At 37.1% G+C, this 14,050-nt stretch overlaps 1 protein-coding gene across 3 annotated transcripts in view; it reads left to right on the top strand.

Annotated features, from left to right (window-relative positions):
* Positions 1-14,050, top strand: part of ubr2 (ubiquitin protein ligase E3 component n-recognin 2) — a 42,624-nt gene that overhangs the window by 4,061 nt on the left and 24,513 nt on the right. For all 3 annotated transcript variants that reach the window (XM_051916860.1, XM_051916858.1, XM_051916859.1), the window contains exons 2-10: positions 1,277-1,536; positions 4,658-4,736; positions 6,039-6,149; positions 7,147-7,277; positions 7,438-7,576; positions 7,680-7,742; positions 9,300-9,420; positions 9,726-9,833; positions 11,371-11,459. In XM_051916860.1, the coding sequence (XP_051772820.1) occupies positions 1,277-1,536; positions 4,658-4,736; positions 6,039-6,149; positions 7,147-7,277; positions 7,438-7,576; positions 7,680-7,742; positions 9,300-9,420; positions 9,726-9,833; positions 11,371-11,459 (1,101 nt within the window). The remainder of the gene's footprint in view (positions 1-1,276; positions 1,537-4,657; positions 4,737-6,038; positions 6,150-7,146; positions 7,278-7,437; positions 7,577-7,679; positions 7,743-9,299; positions 9,421-9,725; positions 9,834-11,370; positions 11,460-14,050) is intronic.

Below are 14,050 nucleotides of genomic sequence, written 5' to 3'. Positions count from 1 at the left end.
CCAAGTAACAATTCAGATTTATTAAACATTTTACTGCAACAGTACCTCTAGTAAATTATTTTTAGTTGTCTGTTCAGAGTCGTGGGAGAATCGTGATATCTGTTTGAAACAAAAAAAATAGTGATTCTCAATTTATCCAGAATTGTGCAGCTGTAACCACTAGAGTTTGGTACCGTTCACATTTTAACCAGTACCAGTATTTGTACCTGAAATTCGGTACCCAACGTTACCTTTTTTCGGGGCTTTACTCTCTGTATAATAACAAACATTTATTTCAGTGAAAAAACGAAGTCCAACCCTCTCAATTTCAACATTTTTTTATTTATTTAGAAATTTTACACAAAAGACGACAATAAACGGTTATGTGTGTGCTGTATTATGCATGAGAATGCATTACAGCGGAGAATTCAAATGTCATGAAAGACCATGTCTCGTGCTGTTCTTCACCTCTGCTGTTCAGCGTTGCGTTGCGTTCGGACACATGTGCCGTGAGTGTGTTTCCTCAGCATAGTAGCACAAAAGTGTTGTTTCATTTTCTCCACGATGCTGTCAAAGCACGAGTTTGACTAACAACACATGGAAATATGACTGTGACAATATTTAGTATGTGACAACATGCGGAGCGCGCATGAGAGCAGTTTCTGTGCAGAACCCCGCAGCGAGATTAACAACGCTCGCAATGCGGATCATAGATCATATACGGACTGGAGTAAGCACATTTCAAGTTTTTATGGACATTTTGCAGATAGTGTTGTCTCAGTCTGCATCTAGTATTGTGAAATGTAACTACACTTCAGAACGTTTAGCCATTGCCCTGTGAGTTGTGTTTGAACAAGTTGCAGTGGTGACGTTGCATGGTCTCTCTCTCTCTCTCTCTCTCTCTAACACACCTTACTCTTGTGCCCAAATGCGTTCTCAGGTACAGATACCGAGATTTGGCACCGATTGCTTTAATGTGAATCGGTATTTGGTAGTACAGATCTAATTTGGTCAGTGCCCTTAAAAATAGTGAGTTCAGTACCCAACTCTAATAACCACACACCTCTAAAATAAGCATTGTGTTCAGCTTAGTACTTGCATGAAAATAAACTTTTTGTTGAGAAATGTTTTAAAACACTGGCTGTCCAGTAAGGTCATGCAAATATAAAACAGTGAAGGCAAGCAATGCAATCAAAGACCAACCACTAGTGTTCCTTTTCAAACCTGACCTTTGTCCACCTGATCAATTTACCTTGACATTTTGTGTGTGTGTAATATTTTACCCATCTGTCCACAGAAATGGCTACAGGTGAGCAACCTGCCCAAAGAAGTTTACCAGCACTTGGCCTGCTATGTCCCCAAGATCTACTGCCTGGGCCCCAACCTGAACCCCCAGAATGAGGAGCTGCTGGCTCAGCTGCTGCTTCAGGGCCCGCTGGAGTGGTACCTGTGTGGGGAAGAGCCGTCCGTGGGATTGGCCAAGCTGGAACAGAACAACCAGCCCTCACAGCTCTGTGGCCATGTGTTTAAAGTGGGAGAGCCAACGTATTCTTGCAGGTACAGTTAAAACTTCATCATCATCTCTTTCTGATCCACCCAAAGAAGGATGTTGATTCTCATCTATTCTGCACCCACAATGACTCTCAATTCGTTTGATGTCAAAGGCACTAACAAACAGTGATCATGGCTCTGTTTCAAAAGCCAGTGAGCTGCTCACTGTCTATTGCCTAGACAGACGATTTAGTAAGTTGTCGGTCAAAATGCATTTATTTATTTTTCCTGTACATGTCCTAAGCCATGCATGTATGCTGTTGAGATGCTGAAGTTGTTGTGGTCTATCCCGCTTGACCTGGGGTGGTGTAGGTCACTGTGTTCTCACAGACGTGGAAGTCTTGGTTGAATTAGGTCAGGTTGCTGTTAGGTTAAGTCCTTTAGGCAAAATCACTGTAAGCCGGCTAAGAGGCCGGAGGTGACTGGAGTCTGTACTGTTCTGCTCTGTTTCTTTGAGAAACAAATGAAAGGGCTCACACATATCCCCAGCGCTTTATCATGCTGGCTTTATGAGATTAGAATCTGATCTTGTAGATGTGAATGGTGTGTGAAATATATCTTGCATCCTAAGAATTTGTGCAGATCTTTTTACAATCCTGTCATGTAATGTGTTACTGGATCTGATCCAAACCCTAGGGATCTGCTTTGCTGTCATCCTGTGCAGCCAATGGAGCTTCATAAGTGAATGTTTTGAAATGCTCTCAATGGACAGCAACTAGGGCTGGGTGATAAACAATAACAATTATATAGTGTTTATAAATCGATGATTTTTCATCCTTTTCATGATATTCAATAAATCCTTTTTTGATGTTTGCTCTGAAATGAAATGCTCTAAAGTGATTTTGAAATGAAAAGGGTGATTATTTTATTTATTTATTTTTTTATTTGGGTCTCATACACTAACCGTGTTTACGCAAGAATTTGTGAGTAAAATCACTGTGCTCAAGTCACCTTTATTTTTTTTTTTTTATAATGCTTTATACAATAAATATACAATATATTTATGGTTATTTAACTCATTTAAGACTGACAAGGATACTCAACAAAACGGGTTTAAACTAGTCGAAACTGTTTAACTAGTCAATCTAACTACAAAATGATTTAAGTAATATTCTCTATTAAAAATCTGGTTAAAAAAAGTTCCATTCCAAGTGCACCACACATGAAGTGATCAACATGGTGTAAATGTAAAACAATTTGTTAAATATCTTTGCAGAAATATGCCTGAAATATGAAGGCAAATGTTGTACAAACTTATCTTAAACACATCCTATATACTCAGAAATACTATGAAATAAGAAAATGCTAAATATTTCTTAGCCAAAAAGTAATAGCAATAAATAGGCTATTATTAACAGCAAATACTTTGTAAAAACAGAAAACAACAGCAGCTTTCAGCCTGTCACCATCATGCAAACATGAAATATCAAACATACAGTAGTAGATCTTTACAGGTTTTTGCATTCCATTGCGCTATTTGTCCTATTGTTTTTATGTTTGGCGGACATGTTTAGGTGTTGCACTTGGGTCCCGCGTCTTTTGCAGCGTCTCACCCATGAAACGGCATTCTAAAAACACGGCGGTCAAGTTAAAAAAAAAAAAATAAGGTCGGATTGTGAGGTTGGATCATTTTCTTCTCCTAATGCGGTTTTCATTGCTGTATTGTCAACATGTCTAATTGTAACGCTTGCTAACATTTTTATTCAAAATCGCGATTTCTCGATTTAAAAAATAATAAAATCGTGGCAAAACATTAAATTTGAGTTAATCAAAAAAATCGGAAAAATCACCCAGCCCTAGTATCTAACCTGAAGAAAAAATATTTATTTAATGTTATCCACATTATATTTCATCTGCAACAACATTGTTAACTTTTATAAAGATATGTTTGGTTAATGCATTTGAATTATGTAAACACATGAGGAGAGCCTCCGCATGAAAGACCCACGACTGGCAGACCAGCTTGCGACTAAATTTTTCTCTATACTACTATAGAAAATTAAATGAAATTGAATGTCACAATCAACTGTGACAGATGGTTGACAGGGCAGTTTAAACGGTGACAGGATGCACGTAACTAAGCGTCAGAGTGGTCCGTTAAAGATGCAATTGACCCTTCACAAAGAGCCCCGCCAATTACTGTCGCTACGTCCGACAGGCCATGGAGCTCTCACACCACACTTCATGTTCTCACGCAGTGAAAATACATCACGGAGCAAAGATGCTGGCAGACAAGACAGAGAAGGTTACTTTTGATATGAAACAAAGTCTTAGTTTTTAAATTTTGTCTTTTGTTTAAAAAAAACAAAAAAACAAATACCGTTTTGTGCCTCTTTAATGTGCCGTGATAGATTGCTGTAGCGCCTCAGTTCAAGCGAAACATAAACCGATCATCTCTTCATAGTTATTGCACGATTTAAACATAAATGAGACTCACAGGGTATGTTGTTTCAACTGTGGAAAGATGTCAGTACACCATTTTTTCAAGTTCAAGTCCACCGACGTTAATCTCCTGTCTGGTTTGTTTGTTGGACAAAACGGGGTTATGATTGGTCAGATCGCCTGTCAATCAAACTCCCGGCGAAGGGTGAATTATAAGTAGTGTATGTCCCAAAGCTTGCCTACTCTTCTGCTACACACTCAAAAGTATGTACATTTTCTTCACAAAAACAGTGGAATAGTATAAGTAGGCGAATTGGAATGCAGCAACAGAGTTATTCAGTTGCAGTGCATTCTGGGAATTCTTTACGATCCATGCTGCCTTAGAATTCAGCCAAATGAAGTATCTTAATGGCAGCATAATTTTGATACTGCACGATATTAGAAAAAACTGACATTGTGATATTTTGTTTTTCTGCGATATATATTACGGTATGAAAACAATTTCACCAGATGACTTCAGTAGCTCTGTTTGGAAAGAATTAATCATTTCTAGAATGAAGAATTAATCCAAGAGTGATGTGCGTTTCGAAAACGATATATCGTGCAGCCCTACATTTTTAACAACCTTAGTTTGTGTCTCTATGCTGCCTGAAAATGGTTTGTTTGTAGGCAGCTCACTGAGGTTTTGACAGCTGCTATCCTTCTGTATAAGTAATTTACATTTGATATTTTTTCTCCTTATCAGGGAGTGTGCGGCCGATCCAACCTGTGTGCTGTGTATGCAGTGCTTCTTAGGCAGCGTTCACAAAGAGCATCGCTACAGGGTAAGAGGAAGAGACACACAGTAGACATTTTAACATTCTTAAACATCTCACTCAGGTATGTGTCAGCATGTTGGTGTGACAGCCGCAGAGAAAGTGTCAAATACCAAGTGTGTGGACCCTGACTTCTCCCTAACAACAAAATTCCTATCCACATTTGTCCAACCAAACTAAGTCAGAGAAGATGGTCATTATAGCTCAACCAAAATGATAGTTTATACTTTTTAAGCATTTAAAACTGAGAGTTGTGGCTCATGGTACAGTTCTTTGTAAAGGTTACAGGACTGATGGGGCTGTTGTGTCTGTGAAGAGAAAACAATCAAATGCTTTTTTTTAAATTTTTTTTTTACTTTTTTTTACCTGGCATATGAAATACTTTTTGGACTGTTTATTGAACCTTTAGACAAATTCTAAAAGAAATTTTTAAAACAATTGCATGTGTTTTTTTTTTTTTTTTTTGGTGAGTATCATATTTGACACATCAGGCTTTTCTGGCTCATATAGTCTGATACAGTGAGAATATGGAGCTCACACTCGAGGGGGGAAAAAACACCTCAGTTTTATTCACAGGCCCAAACTAAGCAAAAATATGCAGTTTGGTGCAGTTGCTGAAATTTGTTTGGTCAATAAGCGAGATGAAATTCTGATAGTTTGTAATGTAAATCAATGAGATCTTTATAACTGTATAGCAGACTACTTAAATGAAATGCCCCAAAATATTAGTTGTTACTCTGTATCTCTCAATAATGTCTTTTATGATCAAAGCTCTGTAGTTTTCATTGGAGGGCAAAACATATTATGCAATGCAATACAATAATGTTTAAAAGATGAACATGTAAACGCTCTTCAAAAGCCTGATGTACTAACAATATAAAGATTCTTACTTTTACTTTATAAAAATCAGTAAAGATTTCACAATAAAAAGACACGTGAACCATGACCTGAAGTGGGATGTTTTTACAATTATACTAAAAGGCTTTTTACTTGCTGCCAAATTCTAACGTATTAATCAGATGACAGAAGGCATGAAGTCGATTGAGTACAAAAGGTTAATTTTTGATCATGTTGATCATTTAGAGGCCATAGAAATTTGCGTATCAAATATGATGCAGTAGGCTCTATAGGGTGTGTTTGTTTTAAGAAAAACTAGAGCAGACAGTCATGTGTGTTGCAGATTGACTCATGACTTCATGACAATGACAGGTCTATTATTTATAAGATACAGATGTAAGAGACTTGAGATCAACCCTGAGCCGTCATGTGCTGCTGTCTTTGTGTGTAAGTGGCTCTTTGTTCTCTTTGTAGATGACCACCTCAGGGGGAGGAGGCTTTTGTGACTGTGGTGACACAGAGGCCTGGAAGAAGGGCCCTTACTGTCAGAAACACGAGCCCAATATCAGTGACTCTTCCCAGAAGGCAAGATACCTCTTCTTCTGTCATCTAATATTTTATTTCATTTCAGCTTTTTCAATTGCTAAAAATTATTTTTAATAGTCTTACTTAATGGGGTGGTTGACTATGATTTCACTTTTTTTTAACTTTAGTTAGTGTGTAATGTTGCTGTTCGAGCATAAACAACATCTGCAAAGTTACAACGTTCAAAGTTCAATGCAAAGGGAGATACTTTCTTTTAAAGAATCCGCTGTTAAAGGACTACAACAAACGGCTGGTAGGGACTAAAACGAGCTTCTTCCTGGGTTAGTGACATCGCTAACCCTAAAATGTACATAAACCCTGCCCCCGACAACACGCAACAAAGGGGGTGAGGCCATGTTATTGCAATACAGTACATAAGACAAATGCAATAGCATGTCATAAAAACAAGATGACAACATAAGTTATAACCGTAATTAAGCTAAACCATACCTGTTCTGTCTTCATGCAGCATATATTCTCTGGCTCTGTTACAACAGTTCCCACACAAGTGATTTATAGATTATCATGACAAAATATGCTAATCAATGACTTTAAGATATCCCACATCAGCTACATAAATTAAGCAACTAACCATTCAGAAACATCCTGTTGCATTCTACATGTTTTCACTTCTTCTTGAGTCTCTCCATCATTATCGACTCCGGTTTGAACATAAAAGGCTGAACAGTTTCTGACATTCTCAGTGAGTCTGTGTGAGGTAATCGGCGCTGCTAACACTATGCTAACACAAGCTCTTGAAACTCTGCCCTCTTTTTGAGAGCAGCAGCTCATTTGCATTTAAAGGGACACACCAAAACAGAGCGTTTTTGCCCGCCCTCAAAAAGTGACAAATTTAACATGCCATAAAAAGATCTGTGGGGTATTTTAAGTTAAAACTTCACATACACACTCTGGGGATATCAGAGACTTATTTTACATCTTGTAAAAGTGGCATTATATGACCCCTTTAACAATAACAACCCTTATTGTTTGGCAGGATCCGTTGGCTAATCTGTCTGCTGAGATGATCGCTCGCACGTATAATGTTTTCTCCATCATTCTCAAATATGCTGTGGACATGCTCACCTGGGACAAAGAAGACGAGCTACCTGAAGGCCTTGAGCCACCGTAAGATATATTATCACTCATACCTTGAAGTCATGCGATGGCATGTCTCAGTGTTTTTCCCACAATCACAAAGAAAAAAAACCCCATTCTAGTCCATCATGCATGTGATCGTTTTTGAATGCTGCATGGTAGATATGTAATTGCTTATTTTCTTCTCAAGGGCCCGCGGAGACATGTACTACTGCATGCTGTTCAATGATGAGGTCCACACATACGAGCAGGTCATCTACACACTACAGAAAGCTGTGAACTGTACTCAGAAAGAGGCCGTCAGTTTCGCCACCACCGTGGACAGAGATGTAAGTGCCAACTTCTCCTCCACGGTGCCACGATTCAGGCTTAAGGTTCAGCACAGCTTGTTCTCGCTTTTGTTAATTGATTACTTCTGTTCACCGTATTTAGGGCAGGAAGTCTGTTCGCTTTGGGGACTTTCAGTTTTGTGAGCAGGCCAAATCTGTTATTGTGGTAAGTTCTCTGCAATCACAAATCCCGTCCATTTGCCTCAGATGTGTAAATCGTTTGGGTTTTTTGCTCTTTTTACTGAAAACTGAAAACTAGGGCATTCATTTAAGTTTTATGAAGGAATCCTCCCCAGTTTGCATATTTCAGCACCAGGCTATGATACATGGTTCACAAACAAGATTGTTAGTTGTGTTTTCTAAGACAAACATCACTATTATTGATGCACCAACATTTTGTAGTGTCAGCTTTAATATCTGACAGTTCTATCACGAAATCCAATACAATAAATAGCATTTGATGCTCGCTTCAGTTCAAGCAGCACATGAACCGATCATCTCTTCCTCTTTACTACTAGTTGTTTCAGATGAATGAACATCAGAAGGTATGTTCAAAGAAACCGTACAACTTACTGAAATAGTAAACAGTAAAACGTCTTGTTATATGTTATGTAATGTTTCGTTTACCTCAGGAAAGCCAATTAATGTCCACAGCTTGATAGTCAATTAGAAATACAAATCAAAACAATCAAATTGTGCGAATTGAAATTGCGAATTGAAAATACGCCCAATAGAAACGTAAATTTTGCAAAAACTCCCATATATCGCAAAAAAGTTTTTACACTTGCATGAGGTGGTTTTTCAGGCAATTCGAAAAAGGAATATTTCGCTAAACTGCAATGGAAATGTTTTTTTGCATTTACAGGTCACCTGGCGTACGTAAAAGTCGATTATTCTTTAAAGATGGCATGGTATGTTTTGACACGAAGACGAGACAGAGTTCTTTATTAAAATCATAAAAGACACACAAATTACGGAAATACTGGATTCTAAACAACAAAGAAATGCCACAATTAATCAAGAGCTCGTAGCAGATAGGAGGGAAAAACACCCAGAAACACCTCATACGTGGCTGCTCCTAAGTATAAGGGGCTTTCCTTGCCATTAATGTTTGGATAACATGTCTACGTCTCCTTAGATTAAAAGTAATGGCTAGTGCAGTGGCTGCGATATACTTAAACCTACTAACATCCGTTGCCATGAGTTTTGGAATGACTTATCGTGAGAGGAAAAAAATATGTTTGTTGCATAACATCAGTTAATAGAAACGCCGTCATTTCGCAATAGTTTTTTTTTTTTTAATCGACATTTAGAAAATATCGCAAAAGTTTTGCGCAAATCTGTAGTGGAAACCTGGCTAGTTCTGGTATTGCTCATTCGGGATTTGTCCATGCTTTACATGTCCCACTTTGTTTGTGCTACTTTCTTGAGTGATGCCTCAAATCATGTGGCTTGTGGAGTAAATATGTGCTATTACTTCTCTAAGCAGTCAGATTTTCATCTGTCGGATGAAAATTGGACAGAAATCCCATAGACTGAAGGAGGGACATCTGTAGACTTGGGGTGGGCTTAGAACCACCCATAACACTGTAGCAACTTCACACTTTGGCAACCATCCACAACACTTTAGCATTGTGGGGGCAACTTTTGCAGAAATTAAAGCATCAGTAATTGTTCTTGTAAATGTAGTTTGTTGGTGAACATCTTTGGACATGTTTTGCAGAGGAACACGAGTCGTCAGACGAAACCTCTGCGGGTTCAGGTCATGCACTCCTCTGTGGTGGCTCATCAGTGTTTTGCGCTCAAAGCTCTCAACTGGCTCGGCCAAATCATCAGATCCTCAGGTCTGTCTCTGCATCTTTCTGTATCACTTTCTCTCTGTTGTTTCCCTTGGTTTCTTTCCTTTTAATCACTTCTTTAGAAGTCATATTATTCAATTTCTGCTTTATCTCTTGCAAAGCCAAACTCTGGATTTCACCGCTGTTTATATTGGTATTTTGCAATGATTCAAGTAATCATAAGTCTATCGAAAGTTACCACCAGTTTCATTGTTTAATAGAGCAGTGTGCTCTGTGTCAGTGTTTGCGCCTGCTTATGTGGTGCCTGCTGATGTGAATCAGTGCCTGAGTGTATTACTGTCGCCCAGCAGATGCTCTGAGGAGGATCCTGTGTCAGGTGGGACTGCAGCGCGGACCGGAGGGAGAGAACTCTTCTCTCGTGGACACACTCATGCTCTGTGACTCCAAGATGTGGAAAGGTGAATGAATGAGTGTGCTGACATCAGCTGTCCTGAGATTTTGCAGCACTGCAGAAACTCACAGCACGGAATGCATATGCACAAATTTGTGTGTGAAATCGCATATGAACGTTTTCACGAACAAATCATGATTCACCAAAAGCTTTCATACTAAAATTTATTTTAAATTTACAAAAAATGTAGGAACAACTGAAACCACATGTATGCAAAAAGCACTTTCGGTGAGCTGCCTTATCGTGTCAAGAAATTATATTTTAGCTTAACACGATTAATAGTAATCACAGTAGATTATGCATAATTACAAGCAACTGACCCTAAACCAAACCCTAATTATAACCCTAACCCCACAAGTACTTGTTAATTAATATGACTAGGGCTGCCCCCTAATAGTTGACTGACCGTTAGTCGACCAAAATTTTATTAGTCGCAGAGAAAAAAAAAATCCACAGGAAGTGGCGAAGTCATGCAGTCTATGACGGACAGATCATTAATAGCTGGACATCCAAAGGCTCGCCTATCATTCATCGACCTCAAATGTGGCTTATCTCAAACATGTAAATAGTAGCAACTTTACATGGCCACTCACTTTTACGTTAACATAGAAAAATGTGGACTGTTCAAATGTTTGTGCGGAGTGTGAAAGCTAAATAGTAGTGCGCTTACTGCATGACAGCTAACATGGAGGCACTGGTATGATCACTTGCACTTAAAATACTCTGTCATTTTTGGTCATACAGATAAGAGTAATACATCTTTTTGAATCTGTAGTTTACTTTTATTTGTGTACACTCACAATAACAACAAAACATTTTGCTTTTGTAAAATAATGAAACCAAACAGGGTGCGCTTTCTGCCGTCTCTCTCTGTGTACTTGATCGTGCCAAAAAAAGAAGAAAACTTGCCTCACAGACATGAAAAATATATCTATAGAAAGTGAAAGGTCTATTTTTAAATGAACCAATTGAAATGGAAAACAAATATTCTTAGGTTATGTAATCCATATGAAACGTGCATATACGTAGTGTGTCCACTACTGTGGAGATGACGAGTCAGCATCGTCAACTTCATCACTGCAGCTTAAAATAAAGAAAACACTAGTTTATCAATTAATTATTAAATGTTAAAGCAATCTCCTTGCGGTTTTTCCCAGACGCATTCGTAATCATTACTTCTGCCGGTGTGCTGTGGCAAGCTTTATACGTGTGCTTGAAAGCTGATTAGGCAATGCAGGCATTAAAGGCTCTTTATTATGATTTATATGGTTTATTAATAAATGTGCAATTAGTCGACTATCACTTAAAATGAATGACTACTAGTCGACCAGAAAAATCTTTAGTCAAGCGCAGCCCTAAATATTACTTAGTATTACAGTGCTTACTTGTATAATTATGCCATAACACAATAAAATGTAACTGTAATTTCTTGTTTGTTTCTTTTGTTTTAGGGATAAAATATGACTGAGACATGTTCTTGCCTGGTTTTGTGAGATTCACTCATTTAAGCTCATGCTGTACCTAATATTGTTTTTTTCTTGCAGGAGCGAGAAATGTTTACCACCAGCTCTTTATGAGCAGCCTACTCATGGATCCAAAGTACAAGAAACTTTTTGCAATCCAGTTTGCGAGGGTAAGGCTTCCATATGGCACAGTCCTTATATTGATTGACAGTAAAATATCAGGGGCTGTATTACAGAAACATCCTAATTTAAAATCTTGTCGTATCTGTTTAGTAACCGTTGATTTTTACTTAGGAAATAGAACTTTTTCAAATCGGATAGGAATTTCAGATAGGAAGTTTCTGTAGTACAGCCCAGAACTTTATCTCTGTAGGCCATGAAGCCCCAAAAAGCGGTGATAATCTGGTGCATTTATCCACCAGAGTTTGCAATCTCTCACATGCATTCTCATGCTTACTGAGGAATGGAGTCAGGAAAAAGACATTACAATTTGTTGAATTCATGAAGCAAAAATAACATAAATGTAACATATTGGCACAGTCTACTCTGTCACCTGACATGAATTTATTTCGTTTAAAAGGGAAATTTTTAAAAACACTCAGTTTCTGGGACTTCATGACAACCTGTATGTTAAAGGCATAGTTCACCCAAAAATGAACATTTTGTCATTACTCACCCTTATGTCATTCCAAACCCAAAAGATCTTTATTAATTTCTTTGTTCAACACTAAAAATAACTGTGAAGAAAATTTGGTGCTTCAAAATGGTAATAAAAGTTAAAGTAATCCATATAAATTGAGCGGTTTAATCCGTGTTTTGAAGAGGCACAATCTCGCTGCATGATGAACAGATCACATATAAACATTGATGAACACTACATGGAGCACATACATATATCAGCTGCACTTCTTTGACAAGCGAGAACAAACCTCATTAGTTTTGAGATGGTGAGTAAATGATGATATTTGAAAAAAAAAAAATATTTTGGGGTGAACCATCCTTTTAAGTATTGTTTTTAGATTCATTGAAGGTACATGATGTGTTGAAGGAACATTCTGGCTCCAAGTTACAAGTTCAGATTACTTTAATGCTGTTACTCTGAAAGTCTATAAGGCATGGCTCCGCATTGAAATGCACACAATTTGCCACAAAACCTTATACTTGTTAACATTACACTAGACTAGCATGAAAACGATTTCCTTTTTACTATCTATTTAAAGTTATTTCCAGTCTTAACTTATGTCATGACCATGTAGAAATGGTTATCATCTGTGAAGATAACCATTTCTACCATCTGTAAAACGCATTTTACATGGAGCAAACGCCACACACAGGATTTCCAGTGTAAGTGCATTACTGCAATTACCTTTTTTTTTTTTTTTTTTTTTTCCAAATTGGCAAAAATGTGGTAACCATCTAAATGTTATAGATTGTTATAGATTCTGTCGATAGAGATTAAACTTGTATTGCACCATCCTGTGAGACAGAATTGATATCAGTTTCCACAAGTATGGCCAGAATATTCCAAGCCTGTGATTTACAGTAGAACATCCAGTTCACTTTCACTTCACACTCAGTTTAATTCAGCTGATCTGTGAGGATAAGAGAGTTTGAGAATCCAGTCCCTGTTCAGTGAGGGGTATCGTCTCAGAGAGAGAGAGACTATGTAATAGAGAGAGATACTTTGACTTGGCATATTACTCTTGTTCTCTTTGGTTCGCTGCCCGCTGCAGTCCTCCGACTGACCCTGTCATTCTGTGACAGCAGGAAATCTCTCAGCATGCACTCAGATGTAGGGCCCTATGAAATCCATTTGATTTTTTTTTTCTTCTCAGGTTTCTAAATTCTGTTAATTTTTCTGGATTGAAAAATTCCCTTAAAAAAAACCCTTAAAATATAAAAAAAAAAAAAAAAACCCTTTAAACCCATAAATTCATTTTGCCTAATTAATTGAAATCATTAAACGTACACAATTTAACGTTTCTTAAAATTTAACGCATTAAATTTTTAGGGCCCTATGAAATCAGTTTTATTTTTGTTCCCAAATTACATTTAATTTTTCCCAAGTTCCATGTTTTCAGATTTATTTCGTTTTAATGGTTTAATTAAATTGTAATAATCAAAAGGCATTGCTAATCAAATGAGTTATTAAAACTTTATCAATTTAATAATTTATAAAAAAAATTACAATAATATGGCCCTTTCAGAAATTCTGTGTTGTCTGTTTTAATTTTTTTGGATTTATGATTTAATACAAATGTATTATCAATAATCGAATAAAGTCATAAAACTTTAACAGTTTAATTAATCTTTTGTAAATATGTAATGAATAAAATGTAGCAATTCCTTTTATGTTTTGGCAAACAAAGTGCTTCACAACAGAGGTTTACTTGGAAACATGGAAGAAAAATGTGATGTTCCTTAATTTTTTCCTATTTGTTTTTATTTTTTATAGTGTTTTAATAATTTTATTATTTTTGTTACTTTAAGAAGTGCATTTTAGAGTACAATAGTAATTTTTTTTTTTTTTCATACATTCTTCGTTAAACCAAACCTTTATTTAGGTGGGTTGTAGTGGAGACCTTTGAGCGTCCTCATATAGTGACACGGCAGAATGTATGCATATAGTAGATGGAACTTTGTCGATCATTAACACAGAAACATGCAGAACATGCATGCTTCATATTTTAGTAGCAGTCTTTTTGTGCTTTAATATTCACAGACACTACTAAAAATATAGATTTTTTTTTTTTTAAGTGTA

Source organism: Ctenopharyngodon idella, chromosome 13 (genome assembly GCF_019924925.1).
Source record: "Ctenopharyngodon idella isolate HZGC_01 chromosome 13, HZGC01, whole genome shotgun sequence".
Lineage (NCBI taxonomy): Eukaryota > Metazoa > Chordata > Actinopteri > Cypriniformes > Xenocyprididae > Ctenopharyngodon > Ctenopharyngodon idella.
This window is presented reverse-complemented; position numbering and strand designations above follow the sequence as displayed.